Here is a 17,536-nt window from a genome sequence, read left to right on the forward strand (position 1 = left end):
CCTCATCAGTATGCAGATCCACACTTTTATTGGTCATACAATTATTCAAGCCTTTTAGCCTAAAACATGAGAGATGTTTTCTGATTGCCCTGGAAAATGACCTGCAGATGCTGGTTATATGCTCCACACAGTAGCATTCTGAATTCTCCTCCCATGTTTACTAGTCAGATTTATTGTGTGGCTTTTTTGTGTGTGTGGTTTTTAATATTGTAGTCTAAAAACCGAGTTACTCTTCTGAGATCCTCAGTGGGTCTTTTTGCAGTTTGTGAGCATTGTCTAATGCAGGGACCGCCAACCTTTGTAAGCACAAGACCATTTTTTGAATTTAAGTGCAATTCAGGATCTACCTCAAGCCAAATACCTTTGCCCTGCCTCCTTCATGCCCCTTCTCCAAGACCCTGTCCCTGCTCTCTCCCTTTCACCAGGAAGGTGAAGAGGGTTGGGGTAAAGGCTCTCGTCTTGGGTAAAGGGATTTGGAGTGTGAGAGGGGCTCTGAGCTAAGCCTGGGGTGCAAGAGGGGGTTCAGGCTCCATAAGGGAATTTGGATCCAGAGGCTCAGGGCTGGGGCATGGTTAGGATGCAGGGATTCATGACGGGGAAAGGGATTCACCCTGACATGAGTGCCCACCTTCTCCCTTCCCTGCTCTGTACAGCAAGCAGGAGGCTCCCAAGGGAGAAGGGGGCCAGCTCCCAGGCAAAAAGCAGATGTGCAACAGTGGAGGGAGGAGCAGTTGATGTGCTGGCACTTGATGGCCTCTTGGCCAAACCAGTCAGGATCACCTGTCAGAGGCTCCAAGATCTGCCAGCATATCCCGAGCTACTGGTTGGTGACCACTGGTCTAACGTCAGCTGGAGAGAGGTAAGACACTGACAGAGAACAGCCATTTTGGAGCATGTGACTAGTCTACTGGAAAAAGCCAGGAAACCAAAGCGTACTTTGCTTCGATTCACGTTCACGTGCCTTTTAAAAAGGTCGGACCAACTAATCACACCTCTTTGTACATTGATGTAAGTGAATTTATTGCTGACACACATAGCCAGGAATAGCAGCATCTCCTCCAGGCATCCAAGTGACAGGACTGTAACTATGGGTTGATGAAAGCAGGGCACCTAGTTGGTCTGCCCCCTTCCTCAGGGCTTCATTCTGGCTTGCTTACATTTCCTTGCTCAGCTTGCCGAAGAAGCCCTTTCTAACAGCCCCCAAAGAATGCAAGGAAAGCCTGCCTGGGGCTGAGAATACCACTAGGTAGCAGGGTGCCTATAACAGGCACCACAGAGGCCTAAATCCCCTTTGAATCTAGGTCCAAATGACTTTCCAACCACTTTCTATGGGGCTGCTAATTTCATCTTTGATTATGTGCCTTTCCCCATTGCTGCTGTTTGGTTTATTAGGCAAACAAGCCAGTTTAAGCAACTCTGTGCTCAGCTCTCAAGCCTGGTACAAATGCTCTTCTGCTCAAGTTCTCTACCTCTAATAGTCTTTATAATTTTGTTTAAAAACACTTATTTACATGAGATACTCTACTATAAAATATACACAATCTTGTGTGTCCAGCCCACAGCCGAGTGCTAAAAGGGGCAGAACACTTTGTCACTCCCAGATTTTTAGCCCTAAACAGGCCATGTGTCAAGAGTCCCAGAGCGACCAAACTCAGGGGAAACACAATCAATTCCATCCCTCACTCACTGACCTCAAAGCCACAATAACAAATGCACCAGTCCCAGCCCGCAGGCTGGAGTTTCAGCCACAACTCACATGTTGCTAAGCTGGATTAGAGGCTTCCTCGTGTCTTCCCTATGGACAGGTGTGAGAGACCAGCTCTCAAGCTGAGTGACTGATCCATGTTTTGATTCTCTTGCTGGTTAGACCACACAAGACTTTGGGATCTGCCTCCTGGATGTTCAGGCACATTAGGCTCAGTCGAGCTCCAACTCGGGAGATATACTCCACCTCACCAGTCAGAAACCTTCTTGGCTGCGATGAATCTAAGTAAATACAAGAAAATACAAGTAGCCCACAGACTCATATTCCATATACTCACCCATGTATGACATGGCAACGCAAGACCTGGGGACAGGCTGCAGCAGCTGTTAAACTTTTGTCCTTCACTCCTGAGCATCTGTTAAACTCAGTTACCAACCAACAGCAGAAAGACTGAGGAAGGCAAAATGCTGGGCTATGGAAACCAGTATTCTTATTCTGAGGAAAATAATAGTTTTCTGATGACCAGGGCTCTACCAAATTCATGGCCATGAAAGATGCACCACAGATGGCAAAATCTGATATCTCCTAGCAAAATCTGGCACAGAAGTAAGGTGACAATGCCATACCATGCCATCCTTCTATGCTGCTGCTAGTGGCAGTTCTGCATTCAGAGCTGGACTCCCAGCCAGCAGCTGCTGCTCTCTGTCTGCCCAGCAGCAGCACTGAAGTAAGGGTAGCAGTACAATAACCATCACTAATATAACTTTGCGAATCACTCCCCCCAATTCTTTAATTACAACACTGATATTTCATATTTAAATAGCCGAAATCATTAAAATTCCTATTTTTAAAATCCTATGACTGAAATTGGCCAGAATGGACCATGAATTTAGTAAGGCCCTAATGACAACTCAAGTCAGCATGTAAGGATTAGGAGCGATACACTGCTCACCCAGCAAGTGTACAGGGGTATGGCACTTACTCCCTCTAATGCCAGCCCCAGCTCTACAACCAATGGATTACACCTTAACTTTGCTGTGTCACCCATGCCACGCACTGCAGCACAGTGCCACTTGGCAGCCCTAGGGTCAGTATCATCTGATAGAGGTGAGTGTCTCAGCAGCACAGCCCCTTGCACCAGTGCGGCACTGGGACCAATTCTGACTGACGGAAGAGCTCTGCTCCTGGTGCCAGCACTATGCAATTTGGGTTCTCATCAGCAAACTCTAAACCAGGGGTGGGAAACCTTTTTTGGATCAGGGGTCACCTGACCCACAGAAAAAAATCAATTGGGGAATGAGAAGCAAAAAAACCAAAACAAACCCTCACTGATGGGGTCCCTGACTGAGAAGGAGAAAAACCCTCCTCACATTCTCCTCACACAGCAGAGACTTGGGGAGGATAGTCAATTTTGGCTGCTCAAGCCCCACAGGGGAAAGCCCTGAGCCTCAGGGGCCAGATCCAGGTAAGCCAGGGTTTGTATCCAGCCCCCAGGCCTGAGGTTCCCTAACCTTGCTCTAAACCAAGCCTTGGCTTGACCTGCTCTTGTCTGAGGTCAGGATCTTACAGCTAAGGTGGCAGATGTGTGTTAGGAACATGGAGAATTAGAAACTCGTTCCAGGAGTGAAACTATGCAGAAGACACTATCAGAAGAAGCTCCAGTTCTCCAAAGAGCTCTCCAGTAACAAAGATGACAAGACCTGACGTTTCTCTTTACAGAAACACACAAGACACTCAGAAATAACCTTTTCAGCCTCTCTCTACACCAGAAAGAAGCCAACAAAGGCAGATACACACTCCTCTTCTCCCTCCCCAGGTCTATAAGAGTAACAATTACCCCTCCTAAAAGTTTTGGTAGAAAAAAAGTCAGAGCAGTCTTACATTTTGGGAGACACCACACACCTACTGAACCTTGCCATAGCCTTTCCCAAAACACATGAATCAACATCCCACACAGCCTGGCTGAAGTCAGAAGACTTGGAGTATACTAGCAGCTAAGGTAATTTCCCCTGGGCTGGCTGAAGAGAGGTGGCCCGCATGCCATCCTCCTACAAGCTGCTGGGAGGATCCTTCCCCACCCCTCTTCTGCCCACCAGGCAAGGTGACTCTTTCCTTCCCCAGTCAAGCAGTACTTGAGGCTGATGGTGATAGCTAAGGGCACTTACTCACCTGGCTGGGGAATCTTTGACGGTTTCCTGTCAAGGCTGAAATCCAGCAGCATGGGCCGGCTGATGGCACGGCTTCTACACAGGTTCCTGAGATAGCAAGTGACAGGGTCTTCAGGCTCCTCCACACACTGAGGAAGGAACCAAAGTATTGTCAGTGAAACTGGACAGTGAGCCAGATGGCTACACAGGAGCCAAGGACTCCCATTCAAGTGAGGCTCAGGCCCAGCACCACAGCCAGTACCAGAATAAGCCACTCACCCAGGGCCTGGCACCAGCACCTCCATGCTGAATTAAAATGCTGCCCCTGCTCTGCACACTGCTCTGCACAGCATTCCACTCCGCAGGACTCAGGCCCAACAACGCTGCCACCTGCTGGTTCCTGCACAGCACCAGAACCTCACCTGTTCCATCCTCTACCAGGATCCTGCAGGCCAAGCACAGATGGAAGGAGACAGCGGCCTGGTCAGCGGGAGGAACAGGCACATGTGAGCTCAGTGGGGAAAGGAGGGCTGTGGCAACGCCAAAGAAAGGGACAGTTTTAACTGGCTGTTCCATCCATGTCATCTGTTCTCAGCCAGCCTTTGCTTGATCAACTCCTCTCACTTCCCTAAGCAAAGCGGGCTTGGCTTTCTCCTACCCACCTCCTCCCAATCTCTGCACCTTCAGCACTTACCTGGCAAAGGCTTTACTCACTCCTGTGTGTGATGGGCAGGGCGGGCTTTGTCGGCTGCATCTCCCCTGAAGCAAGAGCAGAAATCAGAGCTGGAAGCGGCGGGGAGGGGAAGAAGCTAATACTCTGTGAGCCTCCCCATGTTAATAATCTTGGTAGCTGCAGTCCCAGGGACAGTGTCTCAAGCAGAGTCCAGCTAGGCCTTAGTATCTGTGTAAAAGGAGCCACCCAGATGCTGATGTTCCCTATTCTAAGGATTTGGGTGGGACTGAAACCCTCTCCCAGGAATGGAGTATGCACTGGGAAGGCACAGCACTGACATACTGCAGGATTCTCCCCTGCATGCCCAGAACCAGGCCAACTTGACCACTGCACATAGGCCTGTGGCATAGCCAGACATCACAGGCACATGCAGCTGGTGTTTTGGGACCTCTTCTATCATGGCACTACTGTGTAAGAGGCATTAACAACAACAGACAATGCAAATGAGGTCAGGAAGCATTAATTTCTCCCACCCAGTATTTGACAAGGGCTACATTCCCAGTGAGCAGAGGTCAGAGTCAGTAAGCCAGCTAATGGCGTCCGAGCAGAATGCACATGACTCCCATGAAGGCTCCTCTCCAATGATCCCTGTGATCCCAATGATTCTGGGTACCTCTCTGAAGATGCTGCTGCAGTCAGAGCAGATCCACTGCACGGACAAATCCAGGACACACGACAAGTGGCAGAGAATCTGGCCCTGGGATAGGCTGTGAGGCTGAAGCAGCAGTTCGGACAGAACCACCAGCGTGGGGGACGTGTCTGCTGGGGACTTGAAGGCTGTACCAGCAGGACTAGAAAAGAAGAATGTGAATAACCTACCATGGAGAAAAACTCCCTGGGGAAGAGCAAGGCAGAGCCCAGACTCACTTGGAGGAAAGGAGCAGGCAGGAAGGTGGTAGAGCCAGGATGCTGATGCAGCTGGAGGCAATGTATGTGCAATAAACATTGTGGAATCTGCAATATAAAAAAAACCCCAAACATTAGGGGAAGTCTTAGGATGCCCCTTTGTCTGGATGGGCTGGGGTCTTCCTTTCACGTTCACACAGCCCATGAGAGTGGGGCTAAGAGCTGAATGGGATGAAGAGAGAAAGGACAGTACATCAGGAAGGCAGAGGGACAAGGTACGAAGACAAGGAGCAGGATGCAGCCAATTGCATCCAGGCCCGGTCACAAGCCAAGTGGTGGTGGCAGGAGGACATGTACCTGTGAGGGTGGGGAAAGGAGAGCGTCAGGGCCTAGATTTGGCCTGATGGCTGTTCAGAGACTAAAAATACCTGGAGATTTTGCGCTGCAGGTTCTGGAAGAGAATCTTGGCCCCAGGCAGCAAACCCCAGAGATGCTGAAGGAAGGCACTTGCTATGTAAACATCCAGAACAGCAGAGGAGCCAGGAGCAGCTGAGACACTCAGCTTCACACTGTGATCCCAACACAGGAGGGTCCCTAGGCAAACAGAAGGCCAAAGATACGATGAGCTCACAGCCGCTTCTTTAACCTACTTCCAGCTTACCCTGCTACAGGCTAGTTTCAGGAGCCCTACCCCACGAACCAACCAGCATCTGGTCCCCAGAGTCATACATTAATGCCCCTTGCCTCCTCCTGTACACATAGGCCCATGCACCTTCTCTTCACCCCCCACACCCACCTCTAGGGCAAGCACCTCTCCATTTGCTCTCAACGCACTCAGGGGACAGAGTACTGGTCCCGCCATCACACAAAACGGGACACTGTGTCTGAACCACAGACACATACCAGGGCAGAGCATCCCCCTCCATGGCAAGCACCAGCAAAATGCCCCATCCCTGACACACACGCACAACGGGACACAGCCACCCCATTTCCTAGGCAGAGTGTCCAACCCTAGCACGCACAAAGTGAAATTCTCTGGCCCTCTGACTTATTCACAGGGCTGCAGGACCCTGACATGCCTCCCCTACCCTCCAAACGTATGCATGCAGAATGGGGCCTGGGGCTTTGTCTCCTCACAGTGCAGAGGGGACCAAGCATTGTCAGAGGCGGGCATATGCTGACCTTTCTGCCGCCGCATGTCACAGGGCGTAGAGAACTTTTCAGCACACAACGTCCGCTCCACTATCACACCAGAGAAAGAGACAAGGGAGCCTGTGAAACTGAGAGCGCAGCAAAGAGTCAGGCCACAGAGACTAGGCTGAAAAGTTCCCCCACTCAGTTTCCAGCAACAGAGGAAACTTAAGGCACAGCCACTTCAGCACCTTCCCCTGAGCTCATCTGTCCCAGGGCCTCTGGGACATCGACAGGGCCATGACTACACCGGGGCATCACCTACATAGCACCGACTCGGTCCCAGAATGTGGGTTTCCTGTGGGTGTTTGTGTTGGTTCATGTCATGTGGAAAGTTGCGTAGTCTAAGAAGTGATGTGGCAGAAGAATAGGCCAGGATGTGTGGCAGGATAACAGGAGAGGGCAGGGTTTTAAGTGAGGCAGGGGTGATTCGTGACAGCCCTTTGCTGGGGAGGCATCACTGTTGTTCCATACCTGTACTTCATCTGCCTATCAAATCAGATGGACTTTGTTCCTGGCATCAGCCAGACAGTGGATTAAGAGCATAAGCTTTCCGCAAGTAAGATTCCCCCATACACTCCCAGTCACAGGGAATGCCTGAGATGACAACGGGTACATTACAGTACATCTCAAAGTCAAGACAGAGTGAGACACATGCTCTGAAGCTCAGCTCTGAGCAGACCTACGCATCGGCCCCTTCCCATCAGCTCAAGGGACTCAAGATTGCAGCTACCCTGGTAGGAGTGGAAGGTCTTTGGTGGCTGATGTGGCATCTCCCTGTGAGGTTTAGCCCTAACTCTTATAGGCAGCTAGTGAGGCTAGTACCACAGCATAGCATGGGGCATTCTGCTTTGTTACTGGCTCTCACTGAGGGACTGACTCCTGGTGCTGTAGCATATAGGCTACAGACAGAGTGGGGAATACAGGTTTCCATGGAGCTAGTTCCGATCAGTCCCACACCCACAAAAGCAGAGTACGGGGTTCCCTGCATCCGTTTCCTTGTTGCTGGATCTGGAGAAGCAACAGCAAAGGCAGTAGGAAAGCAGGGGGAGGGAGGCATCAGGGCCAAGGGGATGGTGCCAGGTGGGAGGCATTCTGAAGGCAAGTCCTAGAAGCTTACCTTAATAAGGCTGTGGAAAAATAAAGGATTTATACACCCAAGTTAGAAATGGAGCAGGTGAGGAGAAGGGAAGGGAATTGGCCTTACTATAGAAACCTATGGTGGGAGTGGGCTTCATTGCACAGACAAGGTCATTCACTTCCGATTAAAAACACATTTGAAAAGATCAGCATTCCAGCCCCATTCCATAGCATTTGGACAGGCAACAGAAGGTAACTCTCCATCTTCCTGACCCAGACATTCCTTAGCCCAATCTCAGAGCGATGCAGTGGCGACCCACTTCCACGCCAACAAAAGCCCAAACTATTTTAGGGACCATTCAGAAAGTATCTCACTTATGATCCCATCACATTTTGTATACAAAATAGGGCCAGATCAGGCCAGCGCTTGCATGGGAGGGAGATTTCCAAAGAAACCCCACTGCACTGCAGGGACTGGTGCGGATGGTTGAGTAAAGGAAGCCAGCACTGATCTTATTTCACAAGTGGTGGGCACATCTCCATCACCATAATGTCACAGCAGAAGGACCAACATACCTGTTGCTCAGCAGCTCTGGAATGGAGAAGACGGTGCTGGCAGGGATGGGGCAGACAGACTCTGGCATCGCCTGGAAAAGGAGAAATCAGACTTAATGAGATTACAATACAGGCAGTCCCCGAGTTACGCGGATCCGACTTATGGCGGATCCGCAGTTACGAATGGGGTTTTACTCGCCCTGGAGGACGGGAGCGGCGGGATGCCCAGATGCGCCGCGGTCCCGCCGCCCGCGTCCTCCAGGGCGAGAAAAGCTGCTCCGCATCTCCCTAGTCTGCTGGGGGGAGGGGGAGAACCCCCCCCAGCAGACCAGGGAGACGCGGAGCAAAGCCGTGGAGGACCCAGGCGGCGGGACCGTGGTGCGTCTCGGTCCGTCGCCTGCGTCTCCCTGGTCTGCTGGGGGGGGGGGGGAAGGGGGGCGCAGATAGTGCGCCCTCCCCTCCCCCCCAGCAGACCAGGCTTTTCTCCGGACACCTGTGGTAGAGCAGCTGGGGCGCTGCCGGTTGGTCCCGTAGCGCTGCTCTGGGCGCTACTGGACCAACCCGGCAGCACCCCAGCTGCCCCCAAGTCAGCCACTGCTGAAACTGACCAGCGCTGACTACAGGAAGCCCGGGCTTCCTGTAGTCAGCCGCTGGTCAGTTTCAGCAGCGGCTGAATCTGGATTCCAGTTCCGACTTACATACAGATTCAACTTAAGAACAAGCCTACAGTCCCTATCTTGTACGTAACCTGGGGACTGCCTGTATGTACCTGCCACCAATATGAACCAGCTCCACCCCAAACCCATCCATCCTTGGGGGCAAGAAGCACAGAACTGAGGGAAGCTGGGAGACTACCTTACTATAGAAACCTATGGTGGGAGTGGGCTTCATTGCACAGACAAGGACAAGTTTCTAAGAAGGATGGCTTGTAGTGAGTTTTCTTCACTTCTTTGAGAAGGTCTAAAGCCCCACACTGCCCTCAGGGTTGCCTATAGGCATGATTGTGTGGCCAAGGAGTTGTCTTGTGTGGTCTCCTGAGCCAGATCTCCAAGGAAGGTCTCGGTGACCCCTAGAAACACAGAGCTATAGAATGCTGCCTACCTGGGGCTGAGCCAAGCAGGTGAGCCAGGTCTCGTGCTGTAGGTGCCAGGTATCTGAAACCAGTAGATACGAAGGGCATCCTGACTGGTTCAAAAGTCTCCCTTCTAAAGGTGAGAGACCGGTCTGCTCAAATACCCCAAAGTCCTGCGAGAACAATAGTGCAAGAGGCACGTCAAGGGAGACGCAAGGAAAGAATCAGCGGGGTGAAGGCCCCAGACATAGATGGAGAAGGAGGGGCCCAGGGAGCAATAGCAGAAAAACCCTTGTAGAGACCCATGAGGACTTTGAGTAACATAGATGTGAAGCAGATTGGCCAATGGGCAGGCTAGAGCCCCAAAACCAGGTGTTTTGTCTCCTTTGCTGGAACTCCATGCCTTCCATAGAGCTCAGTCTGTAGGTGGCTCAAGGGATAGCACCATCCTGGCCATTCCATTTGTCATTCGAGGAAGTAGATGTGTCGCTCTGGTTAACAGCACATGACTGGGACCAGCAGGACCTTAGCTTCCTCCTCTTCCAGCAGGGAAGAAGTTAATGTGCTTCCCTTACTGGGGTTAGCAGAATTTCAATTGCCTCTGGTAAGCCAAAGAGTTGACAAGCTATTCTGAGAGTGATGGAAAGACCGGGTGGGCAGCTCTGGAGCCCTGCAGGGGGCAGCATCAAGGCACCTCCATACCAAACACTGGGGCACAATAAGCCGGTACAGCCCATCTGGGTGCAGGAATGGGAACCATCGAAGTGATCTCCCCATAAAGAACAGCAGCGCCTGCAATGGGACAAGAGGAGAAACTGATGAGGGAGAGCTCATCTTGTCACTATGGTGGGAGTGGGCAAATGGAAAGGAAAGCAAGCACACATCGCCTCCAAGAATGGGGGCAGAGCGCCCTGCAGTAAAAGGCTGGATTACAAGTGATAATGGGATGTGTGACTTGTGGAACTCTTCATGGTGGGCCAGGACGGCCACTTGCAGTCACCTACATCAATAGCCAAGAGACAACCATCCTCACAGTCTCTGTGGACCCAGCTGCCTGAGGGTCAGGGGAATCTCCCAATACCGAGATCCAGCTCACATCCTTACCAGAAGGCCACCCTCCCACAGCTTCCTCCAGCCCTCCCTTACTCTCTGTTGTGCCTTGCTGTCCTTGTTGGTCTGCTCCAGCTCTGGCAAGTTCCCAATTTCCCTGGGATGCCTCCAGAGCTGAGGTTTGCTCATCCAGAGTACGGTGACTTGGAAGCTGAGCTGCAGATCCTGCCCCTTTCCATCTCCTCCTGCAGCCGGAAGGTAGTTGCGAGACATAAGCCCCTCTTTCTGTGTGACCAGGAACAGACGGGACATGCAGCTGGTTCCTCTGGCACTGCTCTGGCCTCTATCACAGCACTCTGCAGTGCCAGCTCCTGGGCTGGTCCTCTCCAGCTTTGGCACCTTTGCCTCTGGGGATCTCAGCTCCACCTCTGAGCACTGACCATCCTTCTTCCCCAACAAGGGACTGTCACTGCTTGTAGGACCCTCTTGGACATGTCTCTCAGGCATATGAAGAATCTGCACGTCTTCAAAGCAGAATTGCACATATAGCCTAGAGAGAGAAAAGGTGACAAGAGGCGACATCAGTGCAACTCCAACTTAGCAGAGATGGGGGGACGATTTCAAACTAGGTGGCCAGCAGAGAGAAGCCCTGGTCAAAGGTTCAGACAGCAGGCACAGGTGGAGTGGACAGAATGGGATGGTGAGTTTGTCTCTCAGAAAGAAACTCTGTTCATGCGGACTGCATAGGAGATGCATGTAGGAACCAAGATATCACGTTGATAGGCAACTTCTCGAATTTCACAAGAAACTGTGCATGTGCGAACATGCGTTAAGTGGTGGTGGAGGAGATTTAATGGGCACACACTTTGTGGGACTCCCCAGGCTGGTGCCATAGAAGGAAAAAGGAACAGCCAGGAGATTCAACTGCATTGGGGAACCTTGGAACTAACCAGCAGGGACTTGTCTAAACCACTGCATGCTCAGGTGAAAGGACAGTGGTGGACTATTCTGGGGCCAAACAAGTGAGGAGGGAACAGTAAGAGCAGGTGAGAGCACAAGCTGAGGAGCATTGTGCTGCTCCCCCATTCATCTCTACCCATCCTGAACTTCAGAGTGATTCTTCCTCTCATCTAAGGTTCTGGAGCTGTTCTCCAGGCTTTTGGCCTATGCCTCTTCATGCCATGCATCCAGCTCCAGCACATGACACTGTGGCCCAAAGGCCCAGGATCATTTCCCACTTCTGTTTAAGTTTTTCACTCATCCGTTTGGGACGCCAGGGCCTTATTCTCCAAGGCCCAGCATAAGGGACACTTACCTTGTTTCTTTGCCCCTCACATGTTCCGGAGTCAACAGTTGCTCCCAGGAGGGAAAGTCACTTTGAAGAAATCGTTCCACCACAAGCTGGTAGGCTTCCACCTGCAAAAGGGATCCTGCAATCAAACCAGAGAGAAGAGGTCAGCCAATAGACAGGCATAGCAGAGAGAGCAAGCTCAGTGTTTTCGCTTGCAAAGCCAGCAGGCAAGGTAAAAGAGCTCAGTGCCCCCCTCCCATCTCCTGCCCACATCCTGGGGCCAGCTGGCAAGGTGGCAAAGCAGCAAGAGACCAAGATCTCCAACTTGAGCTGAGTAGGATGCACCTATGAGAGCTGTGTCACTGAAGGGACTGCCATCTCTGTGGGATATTACACAGGGAAGCAAATCACTCTTGTCCCGCAGCTGAAGGGAGCCGCTGCTGGAGGAAGCTCTCAGCACTCCCAGCAATACCTGCAAAGGAAGAGAATCAACCAGTCCTCAACTTGAAGGGCATGGGACTGAAGAGTCCTGCACCATCCCTCAGCAACCTACCACCACAGATAGGGAAAGCAGGATCCTCCCCACATGTCAATTAGGAGGAGAGTAAGCCCCAGTCCTCCTCCCCCATATATCACAGTGGGAGGAAGGAGGGGAGTAGGTCAGATAGCAAGTGGAGTTTTGGCACGTACCATTCGGGGTTGGAAGCTCTCTGCTGAGAATGCATTATAGGACCAAGCCAGTCTGCGATTCAGCTCCTGGGTGCCCATGTGCTGGGCATCCAAATGGGACAGCAGCTGTGACGGATTAAAGGCTTCCCAGCTTCTCTGCTCAGCCACAGAGCACAGCAGAGAAAGAGGTGGGGCCTGGCATGGGGGCTCCAGGGGCTGATACTAAGTGATACAAAAAGCAAGAAAAAAAATGAGTCTCCTCCCTTCAAGCAAAGGGAGGGAGCACTGGGAGCAGGGCCTTACTTGCTGCAGGGGACAATGGTGCATATCTGCTAGGATCTCACGATGAACATCTCTCACTCGCTCCTTACAAGGCACCACAGCTTTCAGAATGGGGACAAGAAACTTCTCGGCTATTCCAGGCCTCTGAGGGCCCGAGCAGATGAACAGCCGCCGGCGCCCAAAGAAACAGCAAAATCTGAGAGGAGGAACAATACAGATGTTAGTAGTTCACCCATAGTTACGGAGCAGTTTTGCACATAGAGCAAGGAAATTACTGGGAATCTCTTAGGATACTGAGGGCCCGCTTGACCTACAGCACAAGATTTGCTTGTGCAAAACTGGATACCTGATCCCTAACACCACCAGTTTGTTAGTCACCCAAACAATCTCCTCAGGGCTCACCCAGCCAGGCTAACCAACAGTGCACCTCAATTTTCTTTGAAGCATTCCTTTGTGATCCAGCTCCTGCCACGAGACACTCTCAGAAATTACTGGTTTGCTGTCCCCAAGGCAACAGTATACAATACACTAAGCTTGACTAGTAAAACTTGGGATTATCACTGCTCTGAGATACATTTATAGTGAAAACAATCCTAAGTTTATTACCAAAGACTAAGATTTAAGAGATAGTAAGGATAATGGAAACAGAAATAGTTACATGTAAAACAAAAAACATAAAATGTAAATCTAGGTCCACACTTATCAATGGTTATTTTTTGTATTTAATATGGTAGATTTCCCCCAAGAATCCTGTCTTTTGCAAACCTAGCTGGTTTTTAGTCATACTAGGATCCAAACATCCAACCCACCCTTCAACGGGTGAATGAACAAATCGTCTCCTTGCATTCTATTTATTTATGTTCTTCCAAGTTCATTCCCACCCCGACTGGACAGCCCCCTGGGTTTCAGTCTCCAGTATCCTCCCATTCCCCTATTCGCTCTGTATGCAGATTTGGCTTCCATTGTACTGGCTTGTAGTGCTTCATTTACATATGATTGCAATTCAGAAAATTCTGACCACCTCTAAAATCTGCACAAAAGATATATTTAAATTCATAAATACACAAATAACATGTCAAATGCCAATAGGAGAGGAAGGATAGGTCAATGGTTAAAACAGCCTAAGTCTTGGTAGAATTGAATTCACCATGACTTCTTGTGCAACTTTGAGCAAGTCACTCATCTACTTGGTCAGTACTATAAAACAGAAGTATGTTTCCCTACCACTCAGACACGCCTGTAAAAGGAGCCATATAAACATAATAGTACTTCAGAGTTACAGACATCCCGGGAAAATGGAGATTGTTTGTAACTCTGAACAAAAGATTATAATTGTTCTTTCAGAAGTTTTACAACTGAGTGGCTAATACATCTTTAAGACTTTAACATGCAAAAGAAAAATGTTGCTTTCCCTTTAATTTTTAGTAGCATACATTTAATGTGGTACTGTTCTGTATTTGTTTTTTTTTGTCTCTGCTGTTGGCTGAGCATACTTCTGGCTCCAAATGAGGTGTGTAACTCTGGCATTTATAACTCCAAGGTTTTCCTCTACCTAAAATACATAGACTGTACATGGTTTATTAATAAACCATACATGAATACTGAACCACTTCATGTGCCAACAGCATGCACTTGGTAAACATACAAACTGCAAAACACGGATCATAAAAATTACATGGAAAATACATTGGTTATAGCAAGAATGTCTTACCATATTTTAATATTACAGCTTCCATAAAATACAATCTAACTAGAGATCTTAAGAATACAGATGATGAAAGGAAGATGGGAGTATCACGGTAGTTTTTTTAATTAATGATACCCTTGGTTATAATCTATGAATGTCATACCCCAGCCCTCTCCTCAAATAGCACTAAATTCAAAACCAACAAATCTTTAAAAGAAAAGGCCCATGATCATCATTAGTGGTCAGCATGTTTTTAAAAACAAGACAGAGAAGAAATGAACAAAGAACTGAAGACTGTAGCAATTTTAAGGCTATTTTAGTGGAGGATATGATAGATGTATGTACTGACCAGGGACAGATGAAGACTGAACTTTCTGTACATTTTTGTAGACTGGCGGCTGTGTAGGGTGTGACATAACTGCATGTATCATAATGTTTAATACTTGGATTAGCAGTTGGACTTGAGCAACCTTAACTGCTCCAGAACAAAAACCATGTTACGTAACAGAACCCAGGAGTTGTTGCAGAAACCAACCTACAACTTCTCTGGGGAACAAAAGTGAAGCCATCAGTGGGCTGGCAGAACCATCAAGGACACGTGTGTGGGGTGGAAGGGAAGAAGGGCAGTGATCTGTCAAGGAGAGCTCTGAATGGCCAGCACAACCATTTCCCAATGGGATTGGGAAGGGAGTGTCCTCACCTCTGCTCCAGCATCTCCAACAAGCTCACCAGCCACAGATAGAGCGGCAGGCCTAGGTTGAAGCGGAAGAGCAGCTGCATGTAGAGATTTCTAGAGGAGACTACAAGCTGGTGGAAGGTGCTGAGCCTCGAAAAACCCTTGAGAACAACAGTGCTTTGCAGACAGGCACCAAGGATGACAACAAAGGGGAAAGAAGCCAGGGGTTTCTGTAGGAGGTGAACATCTCGGAGCTGAGAGACACAAACATATGACTTAATAGCAAACAAGTGGCCATTCTGCTGTCTCTTCCCAAAAACTCTCTCACCCCCACACAAAGCCCTTTACATTTCTCATCAATCCGAAAGGGCCTTCAGTGACCTGTTGTCACCTACATGGGAATCAGGGGAACACACTGATACTATTAGCCACCTCTGGCCAAGTCCAGAGACAGTCATACTCTGGATTTAGCCGGGTTCTGGGCTACCCTTGGTTGATTTAGTATTCCTGCTCCCACACTGCACACCAAGCTTGCTCTACACACCACCACCCACAAGCCTGAGCTTCAGCTACCTCCTGGTGTGCTTCAACTTCCAGCCATATCACCTTACCTCCACACATGCTCCTGGTCGGAGTCCACGGGCAGAGTTCAACTGCTGCTGGTAAGCAAGGCACAGACAGACCTTGTTATCAAGCTCATAGAGGCCAGCCTGGGCATTTAGTACTTGGGTGATGGTCCCCTGGAGTAGGAGCACAGATAAGGGCAGTGAGTTTACTAAAAGCGCAGAGGGCACTGCAGCACTATGGCCTAGGAGAAAACCTAATCCCACAGCCAAGACAGTGCCCACATGCCCTGCAGGGCAGGAGCTGAAATTCAGGGGCATGGGGGGGGTCTCAAAGCAGGAATGGGTACAGGTGAGGCAAAGCTCCTTACCATGTATGACAGGATCTTGGACTCTTTGACTAGCACTGGCAACTTCTCATCTGTCAGCTCCAGGGGGCTGCTGAGCTGCACAGAGGCCTCAGGGGAAACTGTCCGATGTGGTCCTCCATGCCAGGCATTTTCTAGAGTCTGTTCCTTTACCTGCTCTGCAGAGTATGGCAGGAGGCATGAGGAGAAGCTGGTGACGAATACCTTGTGTCCCGATGCCTTCAGGCTGGACACACTCAATGCTGTCAGCACATAGCCATGGCCCAACTGGAGCATGTGGTGCCAAGCTAGCTGGGGAGGCTTCTGAAGCAGAGAAAGTCAACATCAGTATCCACTGAACTAGAGAAGAACTTTCCCAGCAGCCAGTCTGTCCCTAGGAATGCAGTACAACATCTTTTTCACCCTTGGGACTGTACCATACTCTACCCCAAGCCCTTGCATCCTGCTGGGACAATGGAACTGTGTATCACGTGAATTGTGGCTGTATTTCTGCAGGCTACAATGATCCTTTTATGCAGTTTACCTAATGCTATGGGACCCTTTGGATTGGAAGGTTCGAGAGATAGAAGATCATTATGAGTAATTAAGAGATAAATAAGACTCAAGATGGGAAAAGGCTAACCTCATGACAAGCACGTAGGCAGCATCAGCACAGAGATACAGATGGCAAATTGTGGGCAAAGCCTCAAGGACTCACCTGCACCAGTACTGGGACACAGGAGACTGAGGAGAAGCACTTCAGAAAGAGGAAAAAGAACGTCTTGTGGTGGATGCACAGAAGGGTGCTGAGTCTGGCCAGCTCACCTGCCATATTCAGCTTTATTCTTTTCTTATATTCACCCCTATGGGAAGTTGGGAACAGGGAAGTGAAGTGAGTAGGCAATATGGAAGCAAAACTCACAACTAGGCCAACAACAAAGCCAAGGCACACGTGGTGAAACATATTACTCATGGAAGGAAAAGGTCCCAAAGGAATAACACAGACTCTCCCCCTTTACAGGGACAGGTTATGAGATCTTCAAAGACAGCAAGTCACACAGCTTTGTGATGAGTCTTGGGATACCCAGACTGAGAGTCACTTTGTTCCCTCCAGGCTCTAGCAAGAGGTAGCCTTGCTTGTGGATGCAGGGTGTTAGCTTCCTCCCACCTCCAGCCTTTTATCCACTTAAGCACTTTCCTTCAGGCTATGCCAGCTCTGTCTTCACCTTGCTGGTTAACAACAGGTGCATCCCAGTCTCCAAGTCCCTTTGAAGAATTACCCTGCTAAGTCCTATCCCCCCCATATCCATACCTCCCCCCACTGAGTCCTGACCACTTTAACCTGGACCTGCCCCCTCAATGAGCACCCATGCATTCAAATCTTCATCCTACCCTCCCCAGAACTCAACTGAGCTGTCCTTGCCCAGACTGTCCCCCTATAGAACCCTCTCACCCCACACCTGGATACCATCACACTAAGACCCTCCACATTTGGATCGTACCAGGCTGAGCTTGCCTGCTCACACATGGTGCACTTGGCACGGAAAGGCAGGGTCAGGGGCTGTTTCTGGGGCAGGTCCAACCCTTGCTCTGTCAGGGTTGGATGCAATCTCATTTCTGAGTTTGTGTCTGAGGGGAGTGG

At 49.9% G+C, this 17,536-nt stretch overlaps 1 protein-coding gene across 5 annotated transcripts in view; it reads right to left on the minus strand.

The window, feature by feature from the left end:
• The window catches only part of CTC1 (CST telomere replication complex component 1), a 36,357-nt gene that overhangs the window by 6,000 nt on the left and 12,821 nt on the right, over positions 1 to 17,536 (minus strand). For 3 of the 5 annotated variants that reach the window (XR_012897126.2, XR_012897129.2, XR_016347673.1), the window contains exons 5-24: positions 16,613 to 16,757; positions 15,919 to 16,218; positions 15,596 to 15,724; positions 15,009 to 15,238; positions 12,643 to 12,817; positions 12,361 to 12,561; positions 12,016 to 12,142; positions 11,695 to 11,809; positions 10,476 to 10,929; positions 10,032 to 10,121; positions 9,359 to 9,502; positions 8,279 to 8,349; positions 6,614 to 6,711; positions 5,860 to 6,025; positions 5,453 to 5,539; positions 5,199 to 5,376; positions 4,547 to 4,611; positions 4,132 to 4,297; positions 3,875 to 4,001; positions 1,757 to 1,986 (exon numbers count right to left, since the gene is read on the minus strand). Coding sequence is in view for 2 of the 5 variants with exons in the window: in XM_006132917.5 (XP_006132979.3) it covers positions 1,823 to 1,986; positions 3,875 to 4,001; positions 4,132 to 4,297; positions 4,547 to 4,611; positions 5,199 to 5,376; positions 5,453 to 5,539; positions 5,860 to 6,025; positions 6,614 to 6,711; positions 8,279 to 8,349; positions 9,359 to 9,502; positions 10,032 to 10,121; positions 10,476 to 10,929; positions 11,695 to 11,809; positions 12,016 to 12,142; positions 12,361 to 12,561; positions 12,643 to 12,817; positions 15,009 to 15,238; positions 15,596 to 15,724; positions 15,919 to 16,218; positions 16,613 to 16,757 (3,232 nt within the window). In the remaining 3 variants the exon portion in view is untranslated. Of the gene's footprint in view, positions 1 to 5; positions 1,987 to 3,874; positions 4,002 to 4,131; positions 4,298 to 4,546; positions 4,612 to 5,198; positions 5,377 to 5,452; positions 5,540 to 5,859; positions 6,026 to 6,613; positions 6,712 to 8,278; positions 8,350 to 9,358; positions 9,503 to 10,031; positions 10,122 to 10,475; positions 10,930 to 11,694; positions 11,810 to 12,015; positions 12,143 to 12,360; positions 12,562 to 12,642; positions 12,818 to 15,008; positions 15,239 to 15,595; positions 15,725 to 15,918; positions 16,219 to 16,612; positions 16,758 to 17,536 lie in introns of those variants that run through there. The other 2 variants (XM_006132917.5, XM_025189599.3) reach the window with 1 other exon arrangement.

This window comes from Pelodiscus sinensis, chromosome 1, assembly GCF_052426305.1.
Source record: "Pelodiscus sinensis isolate ZL-2025 chromosome 1, ASM5242630v1, whole genome shotgun sequence".
In the NCBI taxonomy this organism is placed as follows: domain Eukaryota; kingdom Metazoa; phylum Chordata; order Testudines; family Trionychidae; genus Pelodiscus; species Pelodiscus sinensis.